Source organism: Amphiura filiformis, chromosome 1 (genome assembly GCF_039555335.1).
Source record: "Amphiura filiformis chromosome 1, Afil_fr2py, whole genome shotgun sequence".
Taxonomy (NCBI): domain Eukaryota; kingdom Metazoa; phylum Echinodermata; class Ophiuroidea; order Amphilepidida; family Amphiuridae; genus Amphiura; species Amphiura filiformis.
The window spans coordinates 39726888-39745449 of NC_092628.1; the positions used below are offsets into that span (position 1 = coordinate 39726888).

Genomic DNA, 18562 nt, shown 5'->3' on the forward strand with positions numbered 1-18562 from the left:
CGGATGAACACATTGCTTCATCAGCTCTCTTCAGCTGAGCACACTACTTCGTCCGCTTTTTCAACTGAATACACTACTTCAACAGTTATCTTCAGCTGATAACGCTTAATAACACATTACTTCATCTATCTATATCTTCAGCTGATCAGCAAACTACTTCTGTAGTTTAACATGTTGAATGCTGTTGTCATATAAAATATGTAAAGCATGAAATACGCACATGTATTTTCATTTATTCATTCTATCTTTATTGCGGTAAGCTTTTCCAATACATGTAATAAGTACTGAAGCAGTGGCGTGCCTGGACTTTTTATCACACATTGTGTTCATTTCGCGTGAAGCTCGCAAAAATTGGCATTTTTACAATATTTTTTTGATAAAATCAAGATGGCCCCGAATGTGTGAGTCTCTCATCCCCTTCCCCTTGTCAGGCACACCACTGATCCAAGAGGACCAGATCAACAATATAATGATATAATCAGACAAAATCAAAAATGCAAAGAATACAATAATACAAAATAAGGATATGAAAATAATACTTACATGCCAATTTAAAATTTCATTGGGGACAAATGTTTGTACGAAAGGTAAAAATTTTCAAATGATGGACGGCCTTTCCTCCCAGCTACACACACTTTAAGTAAATATCATTAAATTTATAAAGTTTACTTCGAGGACTTTTAAATATGACCAATGTCAATTTTTAACATTTTGCCATAAAATTTGTATTATATCGCGAATTTCAACAAAATTAAAATGATTTGATATCAGAAGGACATTCCTCGTATTTAGAATGCAATTTGGTGTGTCTGATGTGCTCTCTGGCCCCACAAAAATACAAAGGTGGGTGACCGACACCTTATAGATTTTATACACAATAAGAACATTCACCATTAGTATTTCAATTCAATATATACAAATTTCACAAGTAATAAAACAGTTAAAGATTTAAAACACATTAATATTGATATATGAGAAAATTTCGGCAATATTTCAATTATGACATATATACATTTTGAAAAAACTAATTATTGATTTAACCTTTGGCCAAATACAAGCTTAAAGCCATGTTTGCAATATTTTATTTCGGTGTATGAAAAGAGTTTTTGCCACTTATTACAACAATATTACACACTTAAAATTTCTTCTTCTTCTTTCTATTCACGTGATGTACATCAATTTTTATATTGCACGGGGTTTACGTGCACATACCTATGCACGATCCTGGAACCTAGGATTGATTGCAGATATCAGAACCGGGGATGCTCCCCTTCTCTTTTCGAACAGCTCGGACACTTAAGGGGATACTACACCCCTGCCCAATTTGGTGCCTATTTTTGCATTTTTCTCAAAAATTATAGCGCATTGGTGACAAGTAAGATGTGTATATTATAGGGGCCAGGACTACAACTACTGCACTGGAAATTTTGTTTCAACACAGACAACAGTTGTTGAGTTACAGTCAATAATGAGGAAAACCAATATTTGATCAATAAATCAATAACTACTTGCCTTGAGTTGCTGAATTTTCAGTGCAGTAGTTGTAGTCCTTGCCCTTATAATATACATATCTTACTTGTCACCAATGCGCTATAATATTTGAGAAAATGCAAAAATATGCACAAAATTGGCCAGGGTGTAGTACCCCCTTAACGTGCATATGGATGATTCTTTCTGTACACGGGACCAATGGCTTTACTATTTTGTTATCAGACATTTACATGTCTGTTAAAAAATGAATCCTTTGTTGACACCGCATGGTGGCCGCCTGGATCTCATCATTTTATCATATCAATGATTCCTTACTAGCTTATAATTCCTTGCATCAATTGGTCGCATTGTTTTAAATTAATAGCTAATAAGGAATCAAATTATGTAACCAAACTAAATTGAAAGTTTTAAATAAAACTTAATTATGCAGATGGAAGTCAAAAAATTGCCAGATACCCAGCAAACACAAAAAACGTTTTAAAAACGTTTTTATTAAGTTATATTTTGGCTTATGGTTTACATAAAACGTTTTAATAACATTAAAATGTCGGGTTATATAAAGGTCATGTAAACGTTTTAAAACGTTTTGTATGAAAACACACTACAACAATATTTTTATAATGTTTTCAAAAATGTTATTGTAAACTATTTTTGCAAACATTTTTGCCAAATATTTTTCAACACTTAAATAACATTATGTTAAAATATTTGCACCCAGCAAACACAGAAATGTTCTTAAATTTTTTTTCAAAACGTTTTAATAATATTTAAATGTCGGGTTACAAAAAGGTCATGAAAACATTTTTAAAACGTTATTGCAAATATTTTGGGCAAACATTTTTCGTAAAATATTTTTCAACCCCAAAATAACATACTGTTTAGAATGTTTTGTATTAAGTTTTCAAAAATGTTTTTGGACTGTTATTAAAACGTTTTTATACCCTTTATATAACCCGACATTTAAATGTTTTCTGTAAAACATTTTTGTTTGCTGAGCAGTAAATTATCAAAAAATGATTTTTAATGTTATGAAAACGTTTTATACCCTTAATATACACTTTATATAACCCGACATTTAAACGTTTTCTGACAACCTTTTATAACCTTTTACGAATGATGTCGAAAACGTTTTGTGTTTGTTGGGTACTCACCAAATTACTAAACTAAATTAATTAATTAATTACTAATTGCTAACTAATTACTCTGCAACTTAATTAATTAATTAATTACTTATCTTTTAAAGAAAGTGCATGCAAGTATACATTTTCAGAAAAGGAAATGATGCAAGGATACAACTAGCACAGAATATATCTGACAAAATGAGCGGTGCGACCAACTTGATTTTCCATGACAATTTTGTTCTTCCACCATATCATCTTAAATTTCCAAATCGACGAAAACTGCATATTTATGTTCAATGGCGGCGCCAGGGGGCATGGGGGGATGCCCCCATTCATTCCCCGAGATTCTCCCCGTAAAACCACAAAATTACGAAATTTTTCACTTTTTCCAGCAATTTTGAAAAAATTTGTTGATTTACCCCCCTGAAATTCACTTTGACCCCCCCCCCCTCCCCCTCCGAAAATTTCCTGGCGCCTCCACTATTTATATTCTGAAGACGCAAAACGACAACCCTGGCGGAAATTCGTTGCCACACCAGCACGTGGTGTTAAAATCAAGCAATCGCCAGAGCTAAATATATGACAGTACCGCATTATCTTTGTATAATAGTTGCAAAAATGCAGGCACGTTCAATTTAGACTCTCCCCTTCCCCACCCCCATCTTTCAATGTTGGGAGACTGAAATGTAGACATGATGACGATTTTGTCCAAATCAACATTGCAATTCGCTGTCGTAGTGCACGTTAGTAACCATTGGTTACTGCTCCAAGCCTGGGCTCATACACCTGTTCCGAATTTTGATATGCCATAGGCTTTGTGTTGTGATCATTTCGATCAGTGGTTCGTAACAAAGAAAGCGTGATCCAGTTGGCCTAGCAACGGTCATATTGTAACGTGCACTACGACAGCGAATATGGGAGCGGGGAAGGATGTTGGCCAATTAACGCTCAGGTGTGGCAACATTTTTCGCCAAGCTTGTAGTTAGTTACTACTTTCTCAAAATTGTGACTTTGGACCTTATACTATTTCTATATCTTAAAATAACTCAAATTATGCCTCTTTCCACTATGTATTTTAGCTGGATTGAAGTCCTCTATGCAGCAGTGTCATTTAATTTCGTGGTCTAAACATTCAGTCGGAACCTGTTGAAATAAGTAAAACAACTATTCTGAATTATTTTGTTGACGACTCAAAAATGCTAAATATAGCCTTATAGCCTACAAAAAGAATAACAATTGATCTATTTTATAGAAAAAAAGAAAAGAAAAGAAAATAATTATCATATGGGTAAAGGAAGAGATACTCTGCACGAAAGGAGGGTCTTTTCAGATGTATTTGGAACTGAATTTGGATTTTGTTTAAATAATCAAAAGCAATGTTTTAATATCTTACTGCTCTAAAATTGGTACTCACAATTATTGCACTGTTATCAATTATTTTAACACAAAGTTCTGGAAAACGTGCGGACCACGTGCGGGCCACCTTGGTAAACTAACGGAACCGGCTTCATCATAGAACCTTATAGCAAAGCCACTGAGCCAAAACTATAACCAAAATATTCCAAAAACCTGAAATTGTCGGGACTATATAGTTGGCATGACAGCGACATGTGGAATAATAGATATCCGTATGTCATACAATCCACTGGTTAGTCCTTCCAATGATATCATTCTTTCGTTTTCCTCTGCATTTTTGTAAAATCATACCGGTCTACGATTTTTGACCACATTGTTAGCATTATTATAAATGATTTTAACACAGAAATTACTAAAAAAACCCACGATGAGCTCAAAATATAGCTGAAATATTTCACAAACCTTTAATAATAGATATCCATACGTCATACCATCCACTGGTTAGTCCTTCCAATGATACCATTCTTTTGTTTTCCTCTGCATATATGACATTCCATGTATCAGTTCCTGACAATCTATATTCAATCTGAAATCTATCTACCGGACGCTCTATTGGCCAAGACCAACTCACTTGAAGATTTGTATTGGACGCTAATATCGAGCTATCATATATAATAGGATCTGATACACTAGGACCTGAGCAAGAAATAAAAGAGTTAATAAAATTTGGACACAGCCGTCACTATAACTTTATATCATGATCCAGGCAGTAATCCCAAATTTTTGTTGCACGTCAGCAGGGCAGGGCGGTAACCGAAAGGGCACCCCTAAAATTGACCCCTCTCTCCCACCACTAGCTCAAAATCAAGAATACAATATCCGGGGTATTCACCAAATTCTCATACTAGTAACCAGTTGAAACTGATCAATCGTGTCGGGAAGAAACCAGTGTTTGACCGATATTGCGTATAAGCTCGTATGCTGATGTATGGTAGTATATATCAGTCGCAACTTTTCTGGTTGTCAGACTCTTAAATCGAAAAGATTGGTTTTTCAATATTTTGCTGACTGCAATTATGAACAAATCTTTTTAATAATTTACCATAAAATTTGTATTATAACGCAAATTAAAAATAAAAAAAAATTATTTGATATTAGAAGGACATCCCTCGTATTCAGAATGCAATTCGATATGTCTGATGTGCTCTCATGTCCCAGAAAAAATACTGTGCTGATGTTGCTATCTGATGAGCCCTTAATCTGAAGGAGTGGTTTCAATCTTATAGCGATTGTAATTGAAGAACAAATCTTTAAAGATTGAATATTTAGTCGAAATGATTGATTTTTCAATCGTATGCTGACTAAAATTAGGGACAAATCCTTTACAATATTGAAAATATTTTACTATAAAATTTTTTTAATCCAAACATATACAGCGTTAGCCTTTTGGCAATACATTTATGGGAGTATAACACTTAATTGGATGGTGAAATCAGTCTATAAGGGAAGAGCTAGTTCAATTTAAAAAAATTGGACTGACGTTAAAAGATTGAAATATTTCAATCAATTAATTTAAGAGAATACTGATGAGTTGGCAGTTAATGATTACAACAGAATTGAATATGCATTTTATCTGCCGTTTAATGCCGTTTAATATGGGTTTTCCCGTCCAACTTTGGTCGTTCAGTTTAGTAAAAGTGTCATTCCTTTTCGCGCGAAATTGAATGAACGATTACATTCTCGATTTCAATTTAGCGAATGTGCAATCTATTTCATTTATTACGCATTCAATATTCTAAATAGTCACCCAATTTTGCACATTGTGCAGCAAATTTCGCAAACTGTGCATCCAAATTCACGTAGCCTTGAATTCAGAGCCTATTTGGAAATACAAATTCATTATGCAAAAACAAAATGGAAAAATGCTCAATCGAATTCGCGAAGTGCAGAATCAAATCCAGAAGTTCTTAAATATTCTACAATGGTTCAAATATGAAAATCCTATTTATCATGTTTATATTTAAGCATTAGATACATGTATCGTCAACATTGTTCAAACAAGCGCGTTGCTATATTAAAAGTGAAGGAAAAATATAGTTTTAAGTAGTGTTAAAAATTGCCTAATGCATAGGCCTAGTAAAAATGAAATGAATTATAACTAATTATATTATTTAAAAGCATTTTCCCGGTTTAGTTCAGAAACCATAAAGTGATGTATGTCCCTGGTCTCATAGTTCAATCAAGCTCAGTGTAGTTAATCATTTAAAAATATATTTGCTTCTTCTTACGATAGGTCTTTTTAAATTTTCGTATTTTTAATTGTATAATACCGTATAAGAATAAAAACTGAATGAACACAGTCAAAACAACATCCAGAAATTTTAATTTAAAAATAGCTAAGCATATTTTGCAGTCAACTTGTAAACATATCCTTCACATCACAAACTGTTTAATTAATTCAGGTAGTATGAACGGCTAATCGGGCTTGTTTGTTGAAATTGGACCTATAGTTAGCTCAAAAAAAATTCTAGAATTTAGGTAATTTAGTGTTTCTAGAAAAAGTCAAGAAAATTTAAAAAAAGTACTAACATTACCAGTAAATATCTTCTTTCTTAAGACTAAAATCTTGGGAAAAAACCACTGTCCTTATTAAGTATCATTTTTGCAATCACATAAATCAAAAACCAGATTTTTGAAATGTTGTAGTGTGTTTTCATACCAATTGTTTTAAAAACGTTTTTATGCCCTTTTCCAAACCCAAAACCCAAAATATAACCCTATTAAACTTTTTTAAACGTTTTGTGTTTCTGGGTAATTAACTGCGACAGCCTCTCCATATATCCTTTTAACATAGCCAAAACTATAACTCAAAATATTTCACAAACCTGTCGTGGTTGGAGCATCAGTAGTTGGCATGCCAGTTGGTGGGATGACAGTTGAGACATTGTGCCTGGTAGATATCTGGACCTCGTACTTTGAATTCGGTGTTAGATCTTTCAACGTTGCCGTTGTTTCATGTGCCTCGGAATATGTGTCATTCCATATATCAGTTTCATGCAATTTATATTCAATGTGAAAGCCATCTGCCGGTATATTACGAGGCCAAACTACTTGAAGCTCCTTATGGCATACTTCTAACCATGCTTCATATATAATAGTTGGATCTGAGAAGGAAATAAAAGAGCAATAAAATGTCACCTCGAGATTTGAACACAGCCACCACTCTAACTTTCATTTCATGTCCTAGGCATTTATTACCTAATTTATTACTTTAGGTAATAATTATAAATCATAATTCAAAGTTTTCTCAAGGTTAGATTAAAAACAAAAACGGCAACAGGCAAATAAACAAAATGTAATAATAAAATACAATAAACATGTAAAGATATGCAATTACTATTTTTTTCTTCTGTTGTTGATTCAGCAGGACTGACAGGAATGGTAGATTCAGGCTTTGTTATCTCTTCTTCTGTTGTTGATTCAGCAAGACCGAGAGGAGTGGTAGATTCAAGTTGTGTTACTTCTTCTCCTGTAGTTGATTCAGCAGGACTAACATTAGTGGTAGATTCAGGCTGTGTTACCTCTTCTCCTGTAGTTGATTCAGCAGGACTAAAATTAGTGGTAGATTGAGGCTGTGTTACCTCTTCTCCTGTAGTTGATTCAGCAGGACTAACATTAGTGGTAGATTCAGGCTGTGTTACCTCTTCTCCTGTAGTTGATTCAGCAGGAATGTCAGGAGTGGTAGATTCAGGCTGTGTTACCTCTTCTCCTGTAGTTGATTCAGCAGGAATGTCAGGAGTGGTAGATTCGTGCTGGTTGAGGAGTACAATTACAGGGGTGTGTAGAAACTGCAATCACAACACATAAAGAATTATGAGAACAGTGGCAGAATAACAATGTGGTTATAAGTCATAACTTACCATGCATATCTCAAGCCATATTCAGTATTATGATCAGTGGATCGTTATTCACAAAATCAAAATCAAACAGATGTTTAAATTACAACGATCAAGTTTTGAAACAAACACTTTATTCAACGGACCCGCAAGATCGACCTGAGCATGCATTTGACATCTTATTCACTTGCACTGAAATGTTTGCGAGCTGGGACTGCCAGGTAAACTTTTAAAGGAGTTTGCATGTGAGTTTAGTACCCCCGTTGCTGACATACTTAATGCATCCTTTGCTGAGAGTTATGTTCCCCAAATATGGAAGGATGCCACTATTGTACCTATTCCTTAAGAAATGCCAGCAACAAGTGCTTAGCTCAGGCTTATCTCCCTAACTGCTCTTCTGGCTAAGGTCAGTGAAAGTTTTGTATCCAGATGGATAGTTGAGGATATTTCCAGCTCAATTGATCGTAATCAGTATGGGAGTATTAAAGGATCCTCAACTACTCACTGTATGATAGAACTTCTCGATGTGCTCTACAAGGGTACTGATAAAGCTAACACAGTCGGTACGTTGGTGGTGACGGACTTCTCCAAGGCTTTCGACTGCGCCGACCACACCCTGGCCATACAAAAGCTGTATAACCTTGGTGTTAGAAGTGAGCTCATCCCATGGATTGCCAATTTCCTCACATCCCGGCGTCATAGAGTGCAATATCAATCTGCACTATCTGAGTGGGAGACTCTTTCATGTGGCGTGCCACAAGGCACCTTACTGGGTCCCATTATTTTTATTGCTCTTATCAATGATGCTGCTGAAAATGCCAAAGCTTGCAGCTTCAAGTATGTCGACGACCTGAGCCTTGCGGAAGTCCGTCCTGCCAACCAGCCTTCTCAGATAGATTTGGATGTCCAGAACCTGGATGATTGGGCCAACATGAACCACCTGAAGCTTAATCCCTTCAAATGTAAGGTTATGCAAATCTGCTTCAAAAGGCAGCCGCCCAACCCACCTGATCTTGTTATTGCTGGAAAAAAGCTTGAGTTTACATGCTGAGCAGACTGAAGCGTTTTGGAGTACCCGTGGAGGACCTTGTTTCTGTGTACGTAGGATATGTCCGTCCCACTGTTGTGTATGCTTCGCCTGTATGGCACGGCAGTATCACCATCCAGCAAACTCAACGGATTGAAAGAATCCAAAAAAGGGCCTGCCGCATCATTCTTGGTTCAACATATACCTCGTACACAGATGCATTGTCCCTCACGGGTCTCCAATCGCTTGAAGAAAGGCGTCATCACCTTTGCTGTCAATTTGCAAAGAATTGTACCACCTCTGAGAAATATACTCACCTGTTCCTTTTCAACAAGAGTTCCCATGGTATGTGTCTTAGAAGATCCAGCACTTACCATGTCCCAAGGTACAGGACCAATAGATATGCTAACAGTCCCATTCCTTACCTCACAAGGCTTCTTAACCATCAGTGATCAGTGTTTAAAATTTGTCTTGATGATCTGATCTTATCTTGTTTTTCTGATGTGTGTTGACTAAGTTGCTTTACTGTGTCCAATCTATGTGCAATATCTTGTTTTTCATTGAATTGAATGTAACTTCATTGAATGAAGTTCTTAATGCCTGTGTTTATTTGTGTGTGAGGGCTGATAATCTGGATGTGAGAGTATATGTGACCGTCCACGGCGAATGAGCCGTAAATTCCTCCCCGGTCAATTTTGTTTTATTTCGTGTTTAAAAATAAACATCATAAACTTAAAAATGGTATATCATTTGACTTCAAACGATATCCAGAAGCGGGGTTATGGTTTGTTAAACTTTGCTCCTTCAACCAAATTATAGCTTTTTAAGTTTTTACATGTGTCTCTTTTTCCACATTGTTGGCAATAAATATCAAACAGTCATAATTGGCGGTCATTTCAAATCATCCCCAAGTCAACGAGGTTTAAGAAAGTTCTCTCATTGTTAATTGTTGGTTATGCATACCTGTACAAAATACAATGCCTGGTAACCCACCACTTGAACAGGATTTAGCAATATAAGCAAACAAAGACCAGAGCTATTAAAAGTTCTATAGCCATCTAAGATAGAAGCTTATTATCCACTTCAACAATAGGATTATTGATTAGTTTTTGACTATCGAAATGAGACGGATGTCGGGCCAGCTTAAGTTACCGATGAATATGACCTTCGTACACATTTTACACCGTAACTCAGAACACAATTTAGGGAATTTACGGCTCATTTGTGCTGCCGGGTCACATATGAGCGTTGTGTGTAGAAATACGATGGGTTGTGCGGAAATGTGAGAGGTGTGTGGGGGTGAGTCTATGTATGCACATGAGAGAGTTTATATTTGGAGTGTTTGCAGGGCTGTGTGGATATAATTGAGTTTTGTGAATTTTGATTTATAATTCAATGTAAATTTAATATGTGTTTGATGTATTCAAGTGATTCAGTAAGTGCAATTAATTTCTTTTAATAATCTTTATTGTGTTTTTCAATGTAATTTTGTATGTTTTTATGTCATTATAATTGTAATATTTCATGTAATTTGGCCTCCGGGCCACGAATTGAAATAAATTTAATCTGAATCTGAATCTGAATCTGAATCTCTAGTTCGGACTGGGTTACTTTTTGTCCTGTAGTTGATTCAACAAGACTGACAGGAGTAGGAGATTCAGGATATGTTACCCTTTCCGGACTGACAGGAGTGGTAGATTTAAGCTGTGTTACCTCTCTTCTTGTAGTTAATTTAGTAGAACTGACAGGAGTGGTAGATTTAAGCTGTGTTACCTCTCTTCTTGTAGTTGATTCAGCAGGACTGACAGGATTGGTAGATTTAGGCCGTGTTAACTCTTCTCCTGTAGTTGATTTAGCTGAACTGACAGGAGTGGCAGATTCAGGCCGTATTACCTCTTCTCCTGTAGTTGATTCATCAGGACTGATAGGAGTGGTGATTTGTGGCAGAGTGGTCAGTGTCTTTGTGATAGACCCAATGGCTGTCGCGAAACACAAATGTAGGTACGTTTTGAAAGTTGATCATTACGCAAGAATTTGAATATTTACATATGAATATGTAATATTTACATATGACATGGATTTGAATCTCTTGAAAGAACATACAAGTCTCAGAAAAAAAAAACGTTTTCGCCATCATTCGCAGAAGGTTAGAAAACGTTGCCAGGAAACGTTAATGTCGGGTTATGTAAACGAAGAGCTTATGTAAAGGGTATATAACATTCCAACATAATGTTATTAAATTGTTGACAAAATATTTGCCGAATTATGTTTACAAAAACATTTTACAATAACATTTTGACAACATTTAAAAAATGTTGTTGTAGTGTGTTTTCATAAAAACGTTTTCATGGCCTTTTTTATATATAACCCAACATTTAATGTTATTAAAACTTTTTTACCAAAAACAAAACCTTATATAATTTTGTTACGTACAGGGCGATTCAGCAGGAGTGGTAAGAGTTGTTAGTTGTGTCATAGTTGTCAGAATTTCTGTTGTTGATCTATTTCCTGTCAATAAAAACAAATACAAGGTAGATTATTGATTTGGATAATAACCTAGAAGAAATGCAAATCCATGAAGTAGGTTCTGAATGTTCTTTGTTTTTGAACATTCAGAACTTATTATAGGCCTATAGATTTTGATTTCTTCTAGGTTTTTGAAAGAACTTAAAAAGTCCCACCATCCAAGTTTACTGATACACGTTATCTAGTTTAACATCAAGATTTATATTGAGTCTTGTTCTTTAAAAAAGATGATCACATTATAGTGACACTTTTGGAAAAAGCTTCCAATATATAGTACTAACCTTTATCTTCAAACTCTCCCCCCCCCCCCATTTCCTGAAATTCTGAAAAGTGACGTGAACTGAGATATTTGGGTTGACAAATGTATTTTTAACATGTTTTTTTTATCAATATGTACCCAAAACGTCAATATTAAAGTAGCTTACTTACTTTCAGATAATTCTTTGATGTTAAATTTAGGTGGAGGGTATGTACAATTGCAGGGGCGTGTAGAAGCAGCTGCAATTATAACACATAAGAAATTATTTTTTAAATATTTTTAGTATAACAAAAGCGGCCAGTTCAGTTGAATTCCATACACACCACATGGAAGACATGACTTTAATCTCCCACACAGGGAGTATAGATTTCAAATGGGTCACCCATTGTGGTAAACCCCCAAGTAAAACTCACACAATCTGTGTGGGAGATTAATGATATTTTGTTTTTATACATAATACCTCCTGCAGAATGTGGAATAATAATTGTTATTATCAATGTTTTATTAAGGGCTGGGGTATGAACGTTTGGACAGTATTTATTTTGGGACATTAGAGCACATCAGACATATCGAATTGCATTGTGAATACGAAGAATGTCATTCTGATATCAAATAATTTTGATTTTTGAAATTCGCAATTTGATACACATTTTATGGCAAATCATTAAAATTGATATTTTGATATTTAACAGTACTTGAAGTAAACTTTATAAATCTGATGATTTATACTTAAAGTGTATGTAGGTGGGATGAAAAGCCGACGATCAATTGAAAATTTGGACCTTTCGTATTGAAGATATAGATTTTTTTCCCAAAACACCAAAAAAATTAGGTCTTTTGGGAAAAAATCCATATCTTCAATATGAAAGGTCAAAATTTTCAATTGACCGTCGGCTTTTCCTCCTGCTACATACACTTTAAGAATATATCATTAGATTTATATAATTTACTTCGAGGACTGTTATATATCAAAATTTGAAAAATATCAAATTTTTATAATTTGTCATAAAATTTGAATTATATTGTGATTAAAAAAAATGAAAATTATTTGATATCAGAAAGACATGCTTCGTATTCAGAATGCAATTCGATAGGTGGAGAGCGTGGCGCAATGGTTAGGGTACTTGCCTTTAGTGCATGAGGTCCCGGGTTCGATTCCCGGCGGTGGCGATTTGCTGGGATATTGACTTGGAAAAAAAAAAGGCTGAAATTAATTGGCAACTTCTGTAGATTAAATTCAGACTTCCGCTCTCCCCATGGTTCATTTAGAATTGGGTAAATGAATCATGAAAGTACTCCGTCCTTCGGAGGGGACGTTAAGCCGTCGGTCCCGTGTACAGAGAGCCATACCTGTACATGTATCTCGCAGCCAGTTTCGAAAAGAGTAGGGTGTTAACCCCTGACTGTTCCCAACCCGTCCCGGTGTTCAAATGGACCCCAATGGAAATAAGCTTCAATAGAGGCTTTCTTGGGTTATCCAGGGTTGTCAAAACCCGAACAATCAAATCAAAAAAAAAATCAAAGGTCTGAGGTGCTCTCAGAAAAAATACTGTCGAAACGCAATAAACGCTCAATTTGGATCCCTTAATATATTCAAAATGTTTTGTCAATGTTTTTTAAAAATGTTTTTAAACTTAATTTTGTAGTTCAGCCTCAGGTCTGTAATGTGATGAAATTAATTAATGAATAGGATATAGTTACGATGCCATTTTATAGAATCATACTTTTGCTATAACAGAAACAGGTCTGGATCTCGTCTTCTAAGTTATTATATTGAAAGAACATAAAAGTTGCCTGGTAACAAAAACCATGAAATATGAAAATACAATTCTCTTTAGGTATTATACTTAAATATTTTTACCTCGTGAATATTTCTGAAAGAAACTGATTGAAGAAATAGAACAGCATGAATTGTGCTACATACCAGGGTCTATGTACATACATGGTGATTCAGTTGGAGTGGTCATTGTTCCTGTTGGCGATTCATTGTCTGTCGATATAAAAACAAACAAAAGGTAGATTATTTCCCCTGCCCAGGCAGGTTGTTTGCTTGATAATAACATTATTCATTAAAATGACGTGTCGTGCATTTTTCATAAACACGTAACTTTTGTGGAATAAGTTATTTTCAATGTTTTATTGATATAATTCAAAAGGCTTTAGATGTTTACCCGTGTAATTCAGTCTCAATTAAAACAGTACCGTTACAGTTCCGGTCAAACAAAATTACTTTCTTACATGTCAGTGGCGTAAACAGACATTTTCATTTGGGGGGGGGCAAGCGGGGCAAACATAATAAATGAGGGGGAAGGAATCCAGCACCTTTTGGCGACAAAAGAAGTGTATGGTACAAATGCGCGCGAAGCGCGCGAAAATCTTTGGCATATTGAAGCTAAACTGGTGACATATGGTAAAAAAGTGGAATAAATGCGCGCGAAGCGCGCACAAAATTGTGTTTTTTAAGGTTAAAATGACCAGATATGAGGTTAATTAATAACTCTCAGAAGTAGGGAGGGGGCAAACAGGGGCAAGCTCCAGCCCCCCTGCCCCCCCTGGTTACGCCACTGTTACATGTTGTAGTTGTGTATATACCAGTTGAAAACATACTTGTCACTTCTAAGGTTGTAATTTCAGCAGGACTGATAGGAGTGGTAGATTCATGTGTTACTTCTTCATCTGATGATTCAGTAAGGCTGACAAGGGTGGTAGAGTCATCCTGTGTTACCGTGGTTCCTCCTGTGGATTTACTTTCACTGAGTGGAGTAGTATTATATGTTGGCTGGGTCCCTTCATCTTCTGTTGTTAATACGGTTTGGGTATCTGGATGAGATATAGGACTCCGTAGTGTAGCACCTGTGAGATTCAGAAAAAAGTATACACATTGAGAGCAAGGGAACTCCGATAGTAAAGTGACATGCATATGCGGCTGCAATCTTCAACACGGGAGTCTTTCTGGGGCAAAATTGTCTGGAGGAATGCTAAAGAATGGAAGAGTGGGCTTCGTGGGCAGATGCTAAAGAATGAGGGCATTTGGGGGTAAAAACTGATTCTTCCTGGGGCAGATGATGTACCAAGTAGAAGTTTTTAAATGTAGTGAAAGCAAAAGCATAAATTTGCCTCTTGGGGTAAAAAGGAAAAAAATTGGCTGGGGAAGGACTTCAACATGAATGAACAATATGGGGTCTCTGGAGGCAAATGGGGAAACAGCAGTCTTTGGGATATCTTATAATGCTGCATATCTTAGTCCCCCGGGTGGTTGGTGAAATCCAGTGATATATATGTAGCCAAACCGGTTCATGATTAAAATCGCATGTTTATACAAGGGAGAGGGAATTTTACCTGGGGAAGTATAGCCGTGTCAAATATACATTTTGATGTCAACAGTCAAAGTGATGTCATAATAGAGAACAGTACAGGGCGCTATGGGTTTGGGATTTTATTTTCCTACATTAGTGGAACCAATGTTTGTTTTTTTTGGCATCCTTAAATCTGAAATGATAAGGATTTGATTGGTTTAATTTTTTCTATGCTCCCTGTAGTTTCCACGACCACAATAAGTCAAAGGTCATATTGGAGCCAAAACTTCAAAATAGTCCTGTCATGTTGTAATGTATATATCTCAAATTGTTCCTCTCATCACAGGGAATAAAAAAAAAGGTCGATTGTCATATTTTTCGAATGTGCTTAGTTTAGGAGTTAAGGTCGAATAGGTCAAATGTCAATAATTTCATACATAGGTCAAAATTTAAAAATGGTCCGATTTCACCGAAACTGGTCTCTATAATTATATATATTGTATCTATAAAAATAGATTAGTATTCTTTTTCATAAAATGTTAGCTTCTAATGTCAGATATTTTCCCTTTTAAATTTGGGCCGAACAAGTGAGGTAAAGCAAAGAAAATTAGAATTTACTACCAGCGCCAATGCGTGTTACTCCTGTGGTCGTAATACGGTACGATCCTTTGATGTGTGTGTACGTACTGTATTATGAACATCGCATACGTGTTCGACTAATATTTCCATCGTAAACATAAACCATCTTATTAAGACGATTTATTCAAAATCTCCGATTTAGACAAAACTACGGCACCTGATTTTTGCAGCGTATCTTTATTTAAGTACATTACACTCGACATTACAATCATGTAAAAACCAGAATATAAAACAATAACGAGGGCCTCCTCCTCAGCAAATGTTACGATATGGCTTTAACATACGATATCGCAAACATAATTCTTTAATACTTAAATTAATACTGAACTTGAACTTGAACTTAATTCACAATTTTAATGCATTTTTGTATTGTCATGTCACCCTTCAGAGTTCATGCAGCCAAAGTTCAATAAAACAAAGCACAAGCATAACATTTCGACCCATGATTTCATCCGATTCTGTGGTTATACGTTTCTCAAATAAATTATTCGATTGAATCATTACATTTTGAATATTTTGGCTTCTGTACATGATATATTTCACATCATTTGCTTGTTCAAGGTCTTCTAAGATTTCCTCCCTGCTTGAACTATTTTCGGGCTCGCGAAGTCAGTGAGCAGGTGAGGGCCACAGATTACGGCTATTAATGACCGTGCATATGCTGAAAATCTACGACTAAGCCCAAGTTCGTAATCTGTGGCCCTCACCTGCTCACTGACTTCGCGAACCCGAAAATAGTTCAAGCAGGGAGTAAATCTTAGAAGGCCTTGAACAATACTCTATATGGCCTAACAAATCCCTACCTACATACCCTAATATATTTTTTTATGTTACGCCAATCAAACAATTTTCCCTTTGGGCCTAACTCCTGAACTAAGCCCCATAGTGGAATGTAACCATTGACTTTTTTTTATTTCCAAGCAATGAGAGGAACAATTTGATGTATATTACAACATGATAGAACAATTAATATTTAATTTTGGCTCTATTATGACCTTCTTCCACTCGTGGGAAGCATATAGAGACAAAGAAAAAAATGGAACCTAGTTTTTTTCCTTTGAGGGGTAAGGATGACAAAAAACACTTCCACTAATGTAGGAAAGCTAGATGCTAGCTCAAAAAATCACCCCATAGTGCTATGCACTCGAATGTTGGAAATTACTTTGGTATTATATTACTGTACAGGGAAGATCCGATCTGAAGTTAGTCATTGGTATTCAAAAAGAAGTGTAACGGGATTGGTATTGACATTGGTATGATATCATAGTGGTGTTATATGCAGGATTTTGCGGCTGGTATTTTATTACTGAATAGAGAAAAACCGGCAGACACGTCACACGTGCGTAGTTAGTCATCAGGTCATTGGTACCAAAAATAATGGTGTACGTGTAAGTGGTTGACAAAGCGTTTAAAGCGAACAAAAGAAACGTAAAGCGGAAGCGTGTAGCCTAATATTAAACCAAAAATACTTCATTGTTGTGTAAATGATTCTTAACATTCCTCAAACCAACAATATGAGGACAGTACCTCTACTTCCTTCATATTCGGATTGCTCAGGGGGTTGCACCCCAATGCCAATCCGAATAAAATGATCCACTGCTGTAACTTTGAAATTAGACCTTTTTTGTAGGAAAATTCACAAAAGGTCCACTTGAAATTGAAAAGGTCCATTTTTTATTTTTCACCTCCCAATTCTGGAAGGAAGTCTGTCTTTTGTACTATTGCAGTATTGCTATAATCAGATGGTCACACCAATAAACCTGCTCGTAATAATTGCTCTAAATGATACGAGCAGAGCAGGCACATTGTCAGATATTAGGAAAATTTACATATAGGGCCTACCAGTAATAATGACTTGCTCAAAGTCAAATTTTGCACTTTGGGCATATTTTCATCAAATCTTTTGTATCTGAGATCATAGAGAATCAACAATTTCCTAATAAAATAATTTACTACAATGATAATATACATTGAGTCTGGGTGAAGTCGCCTCTATTTATTGTGTCAGTACTAAAAAAAGTATAATATTTCAAAACACGTCACGCCAATTCTGAACATAGTTGAGACGTTCGTCCTACATGCGGTCCTGTACAGTTCTTGCTATAGTCCTTTTCAGTTTCCAGATTGTTCTTTACGTTGAAATAATCACACACACATGTGTTAAATCACGTATCAGCCAAATCATAACAAAACAGTAGTGTTCTATGGTGCAAACAATCTCTTTAATAATACAAGATTTGCCGAATTAATGTAATCTATGATGTCAGTATGTAAATCCTCGCATGTCAGGTTTGTTCGGTCAGAAAAACGCAATCTAAATGTTCGAATTTCAATCCGAATGTCCGAATGCTAATCTCAGCTAATCTCTAGGATCTACAATCAAATCAAGGATCACCGAACTATTTCAGCCTATCATATTTCAAGTTAATATGTAAATGAATTCAAATGACAGAAATACTTGTAAAGTAGTTTTCTACGAGTTGATATTTATCTTAATCTCACCTGATATTCCAACAATGCAAATAAATAAAACGCACAGAAAGCTGAAATACTTCATTGTACAAGTAGATGTTATTCTTTATATTGCTTAAGCGTAAACACTGTGTATGCGGTACTCCTAAAGCCGATTGCACTATGCACACCACTCCACGCCATACATAAATTCTCCCAGTCACATTTCCCCAATATGAAATTTAAAAAGTTTAATTTTAATTTTAATTTTACTTCTTTTAAAGTTTGGCAGAGTTTGGATATGCTCTATGAGCCTAGCGCCTTAGACCACTCGGCCACTTGTCTTGATGGAATCCATTTGAAACTTATTTGAAGATATAATCGCAACTTCAAAGTAGGCCTACCACGTGACAAGCAAAAGCAGAAAACGTACCATATTTTGGAATTTTATTTGCCTAAAAACATTAATGTGTAGCGCTCAATTGTTGTTAATCCGACAA

General features: G+C 35.6%; 2 protein-coding genes across 3 annotated transcripts; both read right to left on the reverse strand.

The window, feature by feature from the left end:
* Positions 1-3075: 3075 nt before the first annotated feature.
* Positions 3076-11387, reverse strand: LOC140146861 (uncharacterized). 2 transcript variants are annotated; one of them, XM_072168753.1, is made up of 6 exons: positions 11325-11387; positions 10665-10870; positions 7366-7816; positions 6854-7132; positions 4431-4664; positions 3076-3755 (listed from the first exon to the last, which is right to left on the reverse strand). In XM_072168753.1, exons 1-6 carry the CDS (start codon positions 11365-11367, stop codon positions 3745-3747), a joined length of 1224 nt encoding a protein of 407 aa, XP_072024854.1. In that variant the 5' UTR covers positions 11368-11387; the 3' UTR covers positions 3076-3744. The 2 variants fall into 2 exon arrangements, with proteins under 2 accessions (XP_072024854.1, XP_072024862.1); XM_072168761.1 differs by lacking the exons at positions 10665-10870; positions 11325-11387 and adding an exon at positions 9209-9540.
* A 5-nt stretch (positions 11388-11392) lies between these two features.
* On the reverse strand, positions 11393-18168 carry LOC140159219 (uncharacterized). Its single transcript, XM_072182628.1, has 5 exons — positions 18114-18168; positions 14284-14529; positions 13601-13666; positions 11843-11915; positions 11393-11399 (listed from the first exon to the last, which is right to left on the reverse strand). The coding sequence occupies exons 1-5, from the start codon at positions 18166-18168 to the stop codon at positions 11393-11395; spliced, it is 447 nt and encodes a 148-aa protein (XP_072038729.1).
* Positions 18169-18562: the final 394 nt, after the last annotated feature.

Coding starts and splice junctions, on each gene's coding strand:
- LOC140146861 (XM_072168753.1), bottom strand. CDS start 11,367: ATGACACAACTAACAACTCTTACCACTCCTGCTGAATCGCCCT. Junction 7,817..10,664: donor AATCAACTACAAGAAGAGAG/GTAACACAGCTT, acceptor TTGTGATTGCAG/TTTCTACACACCCCTGTAAT. Junction 7,133..7,365: donor AACAACAGAAGAAAAAAATA/GTAATTGCATAT, acceptor TTTCCTTCTCAG/ATCCAACTATTATATATGAA.
- LOC140159219 (XM_072182628.1), bottom strand. CDS start 18,168: ATGAAGTATTTCAGCTTTCTGTGCGTTTTATTTATTTGCATTGTTGGA. Junction 13,667..14,283: donor TACAACCTTAGAAGTGACAA/GTATGTTTTCAA, acceptor TTATATCGACAG/ACAATGAATCGCCAACAGGA. Junction 11,916..13,600: donor ATGTATGTACATAGACCCTG/GTATGTAGCACA, acceptor TTATAATTGCAG/CTGCTTCTACACGCCCCTGC.